This window comes from Heptranchias perlo, chromosome 32, assembly GCF_035084215.1.
Source record: "Heptranchias perlo isolate sHepPer1 chromosome 32, sHepPer1.hap1, whole genome shotgun sequence".
Taxonomy (NCBI): domain Eukaryota; kingdom Metazoa; phylum Chordata; class Chondrichthyes; order Hexanchiformes; family Hexanchidae; genus Heptranchias; species Heptranchias perlo.
The window spans coordinates 16,597,236-16,612,347 of NC_090356.1; the positions used below are offsets into that span (position 1 = coordinate 16,597,236).

At 43.9% G+C, this 15,112-nt stretch overlaps 1 protein-coding gene across 1 annotated transcript in view; it reads left to right on the forward strand.

Annotated features, from left to right (window-relative positions):
- pusl1 (pseudouridine synthase like 1) overlaps window positions 1-15,112 on the forward strand; it is a 74,114-nt gene that overhangs the window by 50,854 nt on the left and 8,148 nt on the right. Inside the window, exon 6 of the mRNA XM_067970092.1 lies at window positions 7,030-7,084. Within this exon, the coding sequence (XP_067826193.1) occupies window positions 7,030-7,084 (55 nt within the window). The remainder of the gene's footprint in view (window positions 1-7,029; window positions 7,085-15,112) is intronic.

Genomic DNA, 15,112 nt, shown 5'->3' on the forward strand with positions numbered 1-15,112 from the left:
CTGGACAGCTGGAGCAGTACTATAATTGGACTCAACACCCCTGAGCTAGAGAGAGGGGGAAGAAATCAGCCGAGTTAATGTTCCTGATGGCTATCCAGTGATCCATGTGGTTGTGTTGGTATTGGTGAGGATTAGATCGAGCTTGACTTGAGATTTCCCCAATAGTTAATAGCCGTTGTCTAGATTCACAGATGAAGAGCAGCAACATGGGCAAAGTACCAGAGGGCTGCTGGCCCTCATTGAACCATATCTGAGTGTGAGTTAGTGACTTCAGGAGAGTTAGGAAAAGGGAGGGTAAGACCCCAAAAAACAAAAAATGGTGGCTGCCATTTTGGGAGAACTTTGCACTCCCATTTCCGATATCTGCTGCTTCAATCCTTCCTCTTTGCCTCATGCATAAAATGTTGACACTGGCACAGGAATAAGCATCAATTTCTGCTGCTGATATTCCACTTTTAACATCCTGTGGTAGATTCTCTAATTACAGGGTTAATTCTCTTGATACACATTGCTGGCACAAGTGTAGAAACTACTCAAGTCGTATTAGCAACAGTGGTGAGCAAATAGTAGAACTGAACTAAAAGGGGTTTTCTCCCTGATCACATGGAGGCCCCGAGAGGACATTAACACAATATCAAACCATGCTGCCAGTACCCATATACTCTAGAAACACAGGTGCAAGAGTTTTATCTTTAAAAACAGATTAATTTGGCAGTTACAATTTCTAAAACATGTTTGTGAAGCTGAATTGTATCTTGCAAAATGATTTACGGAGGTGGAATTGGTTAGATCGCCTGTGCTATGTTAACTTGAGCAAACTAGGGTACTTGCAATCGAACATCAGTCACCTAAAGGGGCAAGAAGGCTTTGGAAAGTTGCTGGAAGGTATTGCAAAGCTGAGAGAAGGTTTTAGAAAGATTACATTTTTTAGATCAAAATAAACTTGGAGAGTGTAAGTATAATTCATTTCAGTAGTATAAGTTTTGAAGCACCGAGGGAAAGTATAATGGCTGCCAGTACAGGAAAGATGTTAGTTAAAAGTAAATTGGCCACAGATGATAACTCACAACAGACACATTTCAGAGGTGAAACCAGAGCATCGTAGGGCAAGGTGGATCCACCTAAGCTCGCCTGCTACCTGAGGAACTGACTTTTCTTCCCACCATCCAAGTGATGGACCTAGCTTTGGATGGTTACCAATACCACTTTGAATACAGAGTGTGAATTTAACCTCACCATGTCTATACTGGTGTCTTGGGCATCACACATTATCCCTCTATCATTATCACTCCAAAGATTTGAGCACATAATCCAAGCTGACACTCCAGTGCATTACTGTGGGAGTGCTGCATTGTTGGAGATACCATCTTTCAGATGTTATTCTGAGGCCCTGTCTGCCTTCTCAGGTGGATGTTAAAGATCCCATGGCACTACTTCGAAGAAGAGCAGGGGAGTTATCCCTAGTGTCCTGGCCAACATTTATCCCTCAACCATTACAACTAAAAATAGATTATCTGGTTATTTATCACATTGCTGTTTGTGGGGATCGGGTGGGAAAGTGGAGTTGAGGTCGAAGGTTAGCCACGATCTTATTGAATGGCTGAGCAGGCTCGATGGGTATATGGCCTACTCCTGCTCCTATTTTTTTATGGGATCTTGCTATGCGCAAATTGGCTGCCGTATTTCCTACATTACAACAGTGACTGCCCTTCAAAAAATACTTCATTGACTGTAAAGCGCTTTGGGACGTCCTGAAGTCATGAAAGGCGCTATAGAAATGCAAGTTCTTTTTTTAATACTCTTCTTATGTTGAACCCAGCAATTTCTGTGCAATTTTGACATAGAGATGAGTTTTGTTACGCTGCTAAATTATATATCACTTTAATCACTAATACTAACCTTGGGTGTAGTGCTCTTGCCTCTGAGTCAGGAGGTTGTGGGCTCAACTTCCACCGTGGGGTTTGAGCACAGAAGCTAAGCTGAGACTTCAGTGCAGTGCTGGGACAGTGCTGCATTGTCAGAGGTGTTGCCTTTTGAATGATACATCAAACCAAGCCCCATCTACCTGTTCAGGTGCAAGTAAAAGGTCACATGGCACTATTTCAAGAGCAGGAAGTTTTGGTTTCTTGGCCATCAGTTCTCCCTCAAAGGTCCCTGAAGGTGGCAGTACAGGTAGATAAGGTTGTGAAGAAGGCATACGGAATGCTCTCCGTTATTAGCCGAGGTATAGAATACAAAAACAGGGATGTAATGATGGAACTGTATAAAACACTGGTAAGGCCACAGCTGGAGTATTGTGTGCAGTTCTGGTCACCACATTGCAGGAAGGATGTAATTGCTCTGGAGAGAGTGCAGAGAAGATTTACAAGAATGTTGCCAGGGCTTGAAAATTGCAGCTACTAGGAGAGATTGGATAGGCTGGGGTTGTTTTCCTTGGGGCAGAGGAGGCTGAGGGGAGACTTGATTGAGGTGTACAAAATTATGAGGGGCCCAGATAGAGTAGACAGGAAGTATCTGTTTCCCCTAGCAGAGAGTTCAAGAACTAGAGGACATAGATTTAAGCTGATTGGCAGAAGGATTAGAGGGGACATGAGGAAAAACTTTTTTACCCAGAGGGTGGTGGGTGTATGGAATTCGCTGCCCGAATTGGTGGTAGAGGCGGGGGCCCTCAACTCTTTTTAAAAAGTACCTGGACCTGCACCTAAAGTGCTGTAAGCTGCAGGGCTACGGACCGGGTGCTGGAAGGTGGGATTAGAATGGGCACCTGGTTGTTCTTCGAGCCGGCGCAGACACAATGGGCCGAATGGCCCCCTTCTGTGCTGTATCTTTTCTATGGTTCTAATCAACACCATCAAAAACAGATGAACTGGTCATTCCTCTCACTTGCTGTTTGTGGTAACCTGCTGTGCACAGATTAGCTGTTGCATTTGCCTACATAACAATGACTGATTTCACAAAATAATTCATTGGCCGTGAAGCGCTGTGGGACATTCTGCATTGAGCATCTAAAGTCAAGGCATTAATGCAAATTTGAAACATTAAAGGTTCCAGCAATAATCCTGGGCCAATGCAAGTCCATTGCACACAGGGCAATAGATAGGTGAGGGTATGTTACATACAGGATAACCCCCCCCCCCCCCCCCCACTCAGATCAATTGGCTACCTTCCTAATGCTGGCCTACCGTTCTCTGCAGAGAAAATTAATTTCAAAGCTTAAATCTTTAACCCGATAAGGGCCTGGGCCTCCCTCCCCTCCCACCCCCAGCAGAGCAGTCAAATGCCACTCCAAGTCTCTGGCAGCAAAATGGGGCGGGCACCTCTGTTGCACTTTTGAGGGAGCAGAGCACTCTCAAATTTGGGACAGGGTCATGAGGAGCCCAAAGCAGCAGGCGGAAATCGTCACGGAATTTCTAGCCTCCTGTATGTAACTTATTCCCAATGTGCTCACTTACGTGGCTATACTTAAAGTGTGAGAATTTACGGTGTGCTATTCCTTCGAGGGTGGCATCGCAACCAAGCCCAGCCCCATCTTGCCCCACAGGTACATTTTCCAACTGAGTGATGTCGCTCAGAACCCCCGGCTGATTTTTCCCTTCACCCGCAGAAGGAAACCGAGAACAATTGCCCACCCCTCCCCAGCTGAGATCACCACCGACTAGGAATCTGGAACCTTCTGGTCTTATGGCTAAACCCCACACTGGGCAGTACAGCTAGCAACTGAAACCAAGCTGCAGAATCCTGTTTTATAACCTTCACTATAAACTGAATTAAAGCGCTGCGGTGGGAAGTACATTTATTTTAAAACGCTGTATTTATTTCTGGAAGGAATGCAGTTTTTTTTTTCTTAAATGGCTCGTGGGAAAAGTGGTATTTTGTTCAATTGAGAAATAGAAGCCGACACTTGGACTCCCATATCATGTCCTGTTTGGTCGTTAGGAGAGAGCTAATCACCTTGGCTAAGCACATGTAGCCTGATAAGACTCGCATAGTTCCTGGGGACAGGAGGAAAATGCCCCCGAGTCTGCCACACAAAAGATGCTAAGAGCAAATGAGCAGCATTTTGGCTCCTCGGGGAGAAGCTGCTTCCTCTGCACAGCCTCCTGTGGAATAATACGACTGATTGCTGGTGCAGACGCTAAGGCAACATCTCGATAAAACCCCTGTGTTCGACATCTTCAGTCAGCTTCCCTATATTACTGCTGCCAGTTAAAACCTGCCTGTTCAGTGTTTGTGTTGTATGTTATGAGCATCACCATGGGTCTGGTCTCGAACCCATCAATCCAGTTTTTGAGTATTGTTTCTCGGGAAAACATTTTTTAAATGAAAATCCGACACCAGAAATCTGAAATTTTAAAGTGTCTATTCTTTCCATTTAGAATGTACAGACATTAATTATTCAAATGATTAGGGTTTTCAGTGAATTTTCCTCACCAGCAAGGCAAAAATGAGAGTTCAGACCATGTTCCCGCCCCCTGCCCTGCCCGTATCTGCTCCCTGTTCAGTTTTGGACACAGTAAAATGCGGCATTTTACTCTTTTTTTTCTACATGGTTTGTATGTGAGGAACAAAACTGCTTGTGTGGATTAGAAGCCACATGGGGCAGTAACGGCTTTCTGTCTGCACTTGAATAAAAATGAAAATGATGGATTTATCCTGTAGCTTGTTTTGCGCAATCACCATGCGGGGCTGTACCATTCCACAAATTGAAGGAGGAGGCACTAAATACTTCTGTTATTCCACTGATTTATATGTATGATTTCCCCTTCTCTACCCTCAAAACGCGAACAGTATTTTGAAGCCAACTGCTCAGATACAGCCTGTGATGTTCACATACTCTCTAACAGTTTGAACCGTCTAGGGTTTGTTCTGCTGTTCTCAGTGGTTATGGCGCACACTGCCTGAGCCTGTGTGGTGTCTGAAGAGAAATGAGCTCTTGACGTATTTAATGCAGTACAAAAGCCAAAGTCACACACATGCAGATGCGAATGCTTTTGGATTTAGAAAAAATGTGCAGGCCCAAAAACATCCCCGCACTTTGTCTGGGATTGTGCGCTCCCACAACTAAATCCACCACTGAAGCAGACTTGCCAGTCAGCACAAGGGCTTATTGAATCCAACCATTTGTGATGTCTTACATTCCAAATCTGACCACAGTGGTCAGTTTGTTAAAAGATTTCTGCACACTCTTCCCCTTCATCTCCTGAAGGCGCTGAAGCATTTGGGGTCTGATTCCATGGGTACCAGCCACCCTCTGCTACCTCACCCACGTTCCCCTTCTGAATGCGTGAGCCATTCCAGGGACTTGAACGCAAAATCCAGGCTGATACTCCAGTGCAGTACTGAGGGAGTGCTGCACTGTCAGAGGTGCCGTCTTTCGGATGAGACGTAAAAGATCCCATGGCACTATTTCGAAGAAGAGCAGGGGAGTTCTTCCCGGTGTCTTGGCCAACATTTATCCCTCAACCAACATCACTAAAACAGATTATCTGGTCATTATCACATTGCTATTTGTGGGAGCTTGCTGTGCACAGATTGGCTGCCGCCTTTCCTACATTACAACAGTGACTACACGGTGAAAAAGTACTTCATTGGCTATAAAGCATTTTGGGACATCTGAGATCGTGAAAGGCGTAATATAAATACAAGTCTTTCTTTCTATGAGTATCGTCGGGCTATTCAACTGTAGAGGGCATCATGGCAATGCGCATCTTGTCCTCACCTGACATTCGCTCACAAGCACTTTCCACCTAGAGTGACTACTGACAACCTTGGTTGACTTGTAACACCTGAATTACTGCCCTGGCTGAGATCAGCTAACAGACCAGGAATTGAACCTGGAACATTCTGGTCTATCTGGTTTAGCGGTTGTTAGTTCTAAGCATTTTATTTTCCTTCTCGTATCTCCGTGTCACAAACTATTCACTGGCTGGGAAATCAATTACCTGAGGCCCACTCTTGAGCTCAGTCTAACACCCAGCCAGTTGTGGGTCTAAGTACTTGCTTTTTTAAATGGACTTCTAAAATGCGAAAAGCTTACCAGGGGTCTGATTTTTAAGTCACCTCTGTCTTATGATGTGGAGATCAATGAATAAGGTTTACAGTGAATTTTCATTGGAAGCAAAAAAAATCATGAGAATTCCAGCTACAATCTCCCCATCCAACCCCATCTTTGATTTTGAACCCAGCAAAGGTGGCAACAGAAACTTCAGTTAATGGTTACGAGGCACAATGAGCGTAGCCTGGTTGGGAAGGAGGGGGCCAAGTATGAGAAGTCACAATGAGGGGAATCACAAACCCAGACTAAGACTGCGTTACACACGGACATGTGAAAATGACCGACAGGGAAAGATCAGATTGTAAGAGCTCTAGGGCAGTTAGAGTGGGGGGCATTTCTGTAAATTTCTCTCTGACCTCCGAAGGTGATTAATACGAGTTCCAGGAGACCACGGTGATCATGAGGCACATCACCCAATATCGGACCTTTTGTATGTAGTGATGACAGGAACCCATCCAGCCGAATTTTACTAGTTAAATTCAGACCATTGATTCCAAAGATGTTCTGTGATTGAATGTCAAAGTATAGATTAAAATTTTAAAAGAAGAATCAGTACTGAAAGGGTGAATGATTTCTTCTGAGGACTATTAACTGTCTTTATTATTTTTAAGCAAGCTCTATGGGATAAATGGTGCCCCAAGACCATTTTAAGCAAAGGATTTCTCACCCTTTGTGATTTTTCATCTTAGTCTGTTTCCTCAGCATTTATATAAATAGTGAGGTGCTTTATCAAGTGCATGCTGGGATTGCCCAGGTGATTGGAGCCATAGTTTCATGGTGGCAATTTTGCAGGTCAAAGAGGTCAATAAAGACATTCTAAAAAAAGTAAGACAGACTGTTCAAGCAGGACGTGGACATCAAATCACTAAACCCGTTTTAAGTACGTTCTGTCAAGAGTTATAAGGTCAGAGAATATTGCTTACTCATCTCCTGAGCTAGGAGCCTAACTGATTATTTGTCTCAATTGACTTTAGCCACCTGGAATTCTGGGAGCTGACCTTCAGGAGCAGGTCTTTCCTCTACAAACAGGTAAGTGCGTACCGCAAGCAGCCTGAGATATTGCCTGAGTAAAAGTAATCATTTTTTTTATCTCCAGAACACTAGAATTATCTGTATTATTGGATGTTTCTCCATCATGTCTTGCTGTAATAACCAATACCTCAGTTGTTGACACAGTCATCTCCAGTAAGTTTTACAGCGTTCCTGACTTCACTAGTTTTAGGGGAAAAGTAGATGTAAGTAAAATGTAGTGTCATGTCAGTAGTAAGTGTTAAAGGGCCATATTTAGAAAGACTTGCAGTTACACAACATTTTATCACATTTCTCAGAAACAAAGTGCTTCACCTATAATTAATCATTTTTGGAGTGCAGTGAATGTTGTTATGTAAGCAAACTCAGCAGCTGTTTTAGACACAGAAAATCGTACAAACAGTAATGAGATAAATGTCCAGTTAATCTGATTTTTTTTTAATGTCGCTTGTGGGATGAATGTTGGCCAGGACACACACATTACCACCCATTCATAGTCAATGGGCATTAAAAAAACTAGCTCCAGAGAGCTCCCTCTTCTACTTTGAATTGTGGTCTGGGATATTTAATATCCAGATGAACAGCCAGACAGGGTCTTGGTTTAACATTTCATCGAAAGGACAGCACAGCCGACAATTCCCTCAGTACTGCACTGGAGTGTTAGCCAAGATTGTGTCTGAGAACTTGGGTGTTGCGGCCACTGGCAGGAAGAGGGTGGCCTGGGAACTCAAAGGGCATGGGAGCCACATGACACCAAGAGGGCACTACCCGAATCAGCGGGTCTGCCGCAAGTGTCAGTTAACGCGGCATGGCAGAGCAGCAGTGAATGAGGGAACTCAGGCACAGCAAGGATGTTGTGATTGACTTGCGCCATCTTGTTCGATAAAGATCTTCAAGGGCAGTCAGCCGGTTCTGACTTATTGCCGCTTTTAAATATTGGCACCATGTGGGCCTCTCTCCAATCTATGGGAACAATCCCAGACCCCAGTGAGTTGTTAACGATATGAGCAAGTGGCTCATATTCTTTGAGCACCTTTGGGTCAATGCCATCAGGGCCGGCAGCTGGATCTGTTTTGAGATCCCTTATTCTAGCCAGAACTATATCCGCATCCACTTTGACACTTCTAACTTTAGTATCGTCCCTATAATGTTTTATTGGTAACTCAGCATCTTGTTCTGTAGTGAAGACTGATGCAAAGTAGCCATTTAAAACCACTGCCATATCCTGGCAGTCCGCCTGGATCTGCCCTGAGGAATCCTTCAATGGCCCTAAACAGACCGTAATGGCCCTCTGACTCCCAACATAGCTGAAAAAGTCCTTGCTATTGCCACCACAGCTATCCACTGTCTTCCTCTCCAATGTCCTTTTGGCTACTCTGATAGCAGATTCCATTGCCTTTAGCTGAGATTGATACATATCCCTGTTGTCCTGAAAACTATTTTCTTTGAGCCTGTAAAAGCACTTCTGCTTGAGTCTGATTTGTCCTTGAACATAACCCATTAGCCAATTTGGCTTTGTTTTACCATGTGCCCTTCATTTAACTCTAGGGATATGCATGACTTCCTTTTGCATATAGATGGCTTTGAAGGCATTCTGTTTTTCTTCCATGTTAGTAATGTCCCAGCCTAGTAGGGCTGCCCAATCAATCTGCTTCAAGTCATCTGCCATCTGTGCAAATCTCCATTCCAAAACTTGGACACATAATCTAGACCGACACTGAAGGAGTGCTGCATTGCCAGAGGTGCTGTCCTTCGGATGAGATGTTACACCAATCCTATCTATCTGTTGAGGTGGATGTAGATGCTCCCATGGCAATTTTCAAAGTAAAGCAGAGAATTCTCCTGATGTCTTGGCCAATATTCCTTCCTCAACCAACACCTCCAAAAACAAATTAACTGGCCATTCATCTTATTTGCTGTTTGTGGGACCTTGCTGGGGACAAGTTGGCTGCCATGTTTGCCTTCATAACAACAGTGACGACACTTGACAGGTACTTCATTGGTTGTAAAGTTCTTTGGAATGTATTGAGAATGTGGAAATAAAAGCTCTTTCTTTTACCACAGTCTCTGTAGATTCTAGGTCTTCCCAGTTCTCCCTCTCAAACAGATATCCAATAGCTTTCTCTTTCTTCATTTTTGAGCCCAGATAATTATTAGGTAGGATGTTTCACTGCGGAGGTCAACACAGCCAAGTACAACTCCAGCAGGGGTCAAGAGTAGGTCACAAGTGGGAGTCCTGGCTGATTTTCCCCATTCTAGCCCAGGACACTGAGATCACCCGAATTAGATGAACGCGGCACAGGTCTGGAATCAAACCTAGGGCCTTCCTGGTCCTAACGGCTCAGTTCCCACCAGAAGTGCATTTACTAACTGAGTCATTGGATCTGCCATTGTTTTATTTTTAATTAATTTTTGTTATTTTAACCTTCATGATTAGAGATGCTGCAGAGATTCCTACTGTGCTGTTGGGGAACTGGTTTTCCACAGTTAACCGGTATTTTCCACTGTATGAAAGGTGTATCTGTATATACGTCACAATTAGTTAAGTGCGAGTTCACCCCTACAATCACACATGCTATATTCTTGGTCTTAGTCACACTCTGCAGGAGGTGAGAAAAGGATTGTCTATCAGACAGCAGGGTTTTATGTATCCTGTCAAGGAAAGCAGAGAGGTGTTCGAAGAGCCTTCCCACATATGGGAGCACTGTTCAAGTCTTAAACAAACTGGGGCTTCATAGAGTCATGAATTGTTGAGGGGAAAAGAAATATTTGGCATGAAACAAAAAACTGAGCTTCTCCAAGACTGCTGCAACAGTGAAGGAGATATGGGAATTCCAGTTGAGGTCAGAGGAGATGGTAAGGCTGAAAATGTCAGTCAGGGAAGAAAGGATACTGCTGGAGTTTAACCAGCTACAGCCATTCAGTTTACCACACAGTGTAGAGCATGAATGGTACAGTCCACATCAGACTGTGATAGAATGTGCTGTGGATAGTCGTGGAAACTAGTTATGACCACACACATTAGCTGTAACAAGAGCACTGTATGCTCTTCTGTTTCATGCCAAGTCTTTCCAAGTTCGGATTGCTTTGCTTCTGAGGCTGGGATTGCTGTACATCTATAACAAGTATAACAAGCAAATAAACCTTTTGGCCAGCAGATTTAACCCTTCAACAGGAACTGAGTTGCCCCTCCAATGGTGTATTAATTGCAGCCAATAGTGAGCGTTGTGAAATGTACAGACCTCCCCACCAGATGCACTAAGTGTTATCTGAAGGTGACTGTGAACAGTGATTAATGTACACTGTGATCTTTGGCAAACTAAACACACTCATCCATCAGGGCAGACACTTGAAATCTATGGCAGAAAGCTTACAGAGACCTCTGGTGGCTGAACCTGAGAAACAGTTTGATTAAGCAGTGCTTGCACAGGGCAAACTTTGTATTTTATTAAACATATATATTGAACATTTTGGTGGAGGGGATGGCAATGGGGTCACAATATTAGGTTAATGGATTGAGAACCGGTTGATACAATGGATTGATACCTTTTCACCCCTGAGCCCAGTTCTATGGGAGAAAGCCCTCTTCTCTCTGATGGCAGTAAGAACTCTGGGATAAACTTGGGCTGGCTGTCTCGATCCAGTCACTTGCTTCTCTGAGATATTCATCACCTGGAGGATCGTTGTGTATCACATTAAATAACACCCCACACACCACACTGCATAAAAAGAAACTGGTAAAATATCACCTTTCATTAAAATGAGTATTCACAATGTAAAAAATATACTCATAAAAGACGTGGAGCACTAACCCAGAAGTGATATAAGGGATAAAACCTCTTAATGGCAGCTGTGCCTTCAGCCTTCTAGGCCCTAAGCTCTTGAATTCCCTCCCAAACCTCTTTGCCTCTCTACCCCTCTCTTCCTTTAAGACGCTGCTTAAAACCTGCCCCTTTGACCTTTGGTCACCTGTCCTAATATCTCTTTATGTGGCTCAGTGTCAGTTTTTGTCTGATTACGCTGCTGTGAAGAACCTTGGGACATTTTACTGTGTTAAAGGCACTATATAAATTCAAGTTTTTGTTGTTGTTTACTGTGAATTTTGGTTTTGTCTTTTTTTTACACAAAACTCACTTAGAACTGGGGAGCAGCATCTGCATTTCCCTTGACATTCCCTTGGCTCAATGGTAGTGCTCTTGCCTCTGAGTTGGAAGGTTGTGGATTCAAGCCCCACTCTTGGTACCTGAGTATAAAACCTAAGCTGACTCCTCAGTGCAGTACTGAGGGAGTGCTGCATTGTCAGAGGTGTAGTTATTAATAGTAATGACTCTGTGTGGGGGCTGGTCACTAGTGGAGTCCCACAGGGATCAGTGTTAGGGTTGTTGCTCTTCACCATCTTTATTAATGATCTAGATGAAGGTATTGAGAGAACGACCAACAAGTTTATGGACAACACGAAGACAAGTGCGACAATTAGGACCTTAGATGGAAAAAATAGTCTACAGGCAAATTTAGCCACAGTGGGGGAATTGACCTGTGTCTGACAGATGTCTTTCAATATAGACAAGTGCAGCATGATGCATCAGAGCAGGGGCAATTCCAAGCATGCTTACGTCATCTTGGGTTGTGCGCTCAAGGCTGAAGAGCAGGAGAAGGACCTGCGGATTGTAGTTCATGAATCGTTGAATGTCTATAACCCGTGAATAGGGTGTTAGGATGTATAGCCAGGACAATTAAATATAAAAATAGAAGCACAATTCTTTCCTTGTACAAGGCCTTGGTCCAGCTGCATCTAGAATACTGTGTCCAAGTTTTGGTCCACTCATGTGGTGGGCGATATCAAGGCTTTGGAAAAGGTTCAGAAGAGGACCACTTGATTGATAACTGGTTTAAGGGCCCTTAGTTATCATGACAGGCTTAGACAACAGGGGCTTTTTATTTTGGAAAAGCGTAGACTTCAAGAGAATATGATTGAGGTCTTTAAAATAATGAAGGGTTGAGATTCTTTCCTAATGGATAGGTTATTTGAGCTTGATGGGCAGGCAGGACAAAGGGAAAGTAATATGTTACAAAAGAATGGAGATAGTTAAGATGCTAGGGAGCACTGCACTTTTTTCAGAGAGCCGTTGACCTCTGGAATAGGTTGCCAACGCATGCAGTGAGTGTGGATTTGCTGCAAGCATTCAAAAGAGATTTGGATGATTTCCTGTGGGTTGAAGACTTCTCGAGTTATGGGAGGTAGGTAGGTTAACTGGCACTAGTGATATGAGTCACCACAGTCTGCTAGAGCTGGCTTGATTGCCTTCAGGGGTTGGAGAGAGTTTTTTTTCTAAATTGACTTAAGGTTTTTTCTGTGTATTTTTTGCCCCTTACATGACCGGGGGTGGGAGGGTGGTTTGACGGTGCACGTAGGTTGCACCTTGTTAGAATGGGACAGGGTCGATGAATGAGCTGGCCATTTCCTGTCCTTTCTTGTATGTTCATAGGTGCTGTCTTTCAGATGTGATGTTGAACTGAGGGCCAGTCTGCCTGTACAAGTGGACGCAAAAAGTCCCATAGCACTATTCGAAGAGTAGCAGGGTGTCCTGACCAACATTTATCGCTCAACCAACAACATCAAAAACAGATTAACTGGTCATTTATGTCATTACTGTTTGTTGGACCTTACACTGGCAAAATTGGCTGCTGTGTTTGTTTAGTTTACAGCAGTGTCCACCCTTCATTGGCCGTGAAGCGCTTTTGGTGTGAAAGGCTCTATATAAATGCAAGTTTGTTCTTTCATAAACATTCTGCATCTGATCCCAAGAAACACATTCAGAAGTGCTGTATAAATTGTGCACTTTATAGGTCCTGAGGGTCATTGACCACGTTCTGATTTTCATTTGACAGGCACATTTTCCAATTTTTTCTTGTATATTAAGTAAATATCTGCAGACCCAGTGTAGAGCTGAGCTATCAAACTGGGAAGGCCCCAGGCAGTTAGTCTATGATAACTACCTGGGCACAATGATTTGCGTCAGCGGAACACATGGCGAAATCGCCATCATAATGAAAATTGCTCTTTCCAGCAATGACAACCTAGGAAGGAATTTGTATTTATATAGCACCTTTCATATCCTCGGGATTCCGGCCCATCAGATATTCCCTCACACCCCACCTCTCAGATATTCCCTCACACCCCACCTCTCAGATATTCCCTCACACCCCACCTCTCAGATACTCCCTCACACCCCACCTCTCAGATACTCCCTCACACCCCACCTCTCAGATATTCCCTCACACCCCACCTCTCAGATATTCCCTCACACCCCACCTCTCAGATACTCCCTCACACCCCACCTCTCAGATATTCCCTCACACCCCACCTCTCAGATACTCCCTCACACCCCACCTCTCAGATATTCCCTCACACCCCACCTCTCAGATATTCCCTCACACCCCACCTCTCAGATACTCCCTCACACCCCACCTCTCAGATATTCCCCCACATCCCACTCCTCAGATATTCCAAAATCCCGCTCCTCAGATGGTCCCTCACATCCCGCCCATCCGATATTCCCTCACACCCTGCCAGTTTGATATTCCCTCACATCCTGCCCGTCTGATATTCCCTCGCATCCCGCCCCTCAGATACTTCCTCACATGTTGCCCCTCAAATATTCCCTCATACCCTGTGGGAGATACCTGGCTTCTGCTCTGTACCTTCTAGGAGCATGCCTGAGACTAGATGGATCAAACCTGAATACACCAATGGTGCACTGCTCCATCACACTGTTCCCCGAAGCACCCACAGAAAGATATTTTTGAACACTATTTTAAGGTTAAAATTTCCGTTGGATAAACCCATATATACTGATCAATGCAACAATACCTTATGAATCCTCCTACTTATTCGCCTGAAATTGATAGCCTATCTGTCACTAATGGTTAGTGAGACAAGTAATGGAGGAAAGACTTGCATTTATATAGCGCCTTTCACGACCTCAGGACATCCCAAAGCGCTTTACAGTCAATGAAGTACTTTTTGCGGTGTAGTCACTGTTGTAATGTAGGAAACGCAGCAGCCAATTTGCGCACAGCAAGCTCCCACAAACAACAGTGTGATAATGACCAGATAATCTGTTTTTGGTGGCATTGAATGAGGGACAAATATAGGCCAGGGCACTGGGGAGAACTCCCCTGCTCTTCTTCAAAATAGCACCATGGGATCTTTTAGTCCACCTGAGAGAGCAGACAGGGCCAAGGTTTAACGTCTCATCCGAAAGATAGCATCTCTGACAGTGCAACACTCCGTCAGTACTACACTGGAGTGTCGGCCTAGATTATTTGGTCAGGTTTGTAGAGTGGGACTTGAACCCACAACCTTCTGACTCAGAAGCAAGAGTGCTACTAACGAAGCCACAGCTGGCACTGTAAAAGGGAACAGTCAGACATGCCATGACCTATATGTAACATTACAGTTTTACAGTTCACAGTTAACTCACCACAAGACATTAGTCTGACAGTGTTTACTCTTGAAACTGTACTTATTCTTTAATTCTGATGCTTCATTGTTCAGTTAGCAGATAAATATTGTGGTTATTTTGGTTGGTACAGTCTGGTCATGTGTTTGTTGTTTCCCTCATTCATTGGTGATATAAGGATGTGCCTATGTAAAGTCCAGTTGCAGAATTCACCACAGCTGGTTTAATTGTTAGACCTGGGTCATATGAGCTCTGCAAGGACAGAACTACACTTCTTGATCATGGGAGACCAGATCCATCCACACGAACCACTGTACAAACATTGAAAGGGAAAAAGTACTGTAAGCCAAACCAGAAGGATGGAGATTGAACCCATGTGCAGTGCTTCAACAGGCTGCTATATTCACATAAACTGTCATTTTTCAATTGGAAGCATGATAAACCAACGCCATTGATCCCCATCTTACTCTCCTTCCACAAGCTGCCCTAAAATAGAGTCTCCCTCGGAAAATTTGTACGGTTTATAAGAATTATGATGAACGTAATTTTGTTTTTTGCTGTTTAG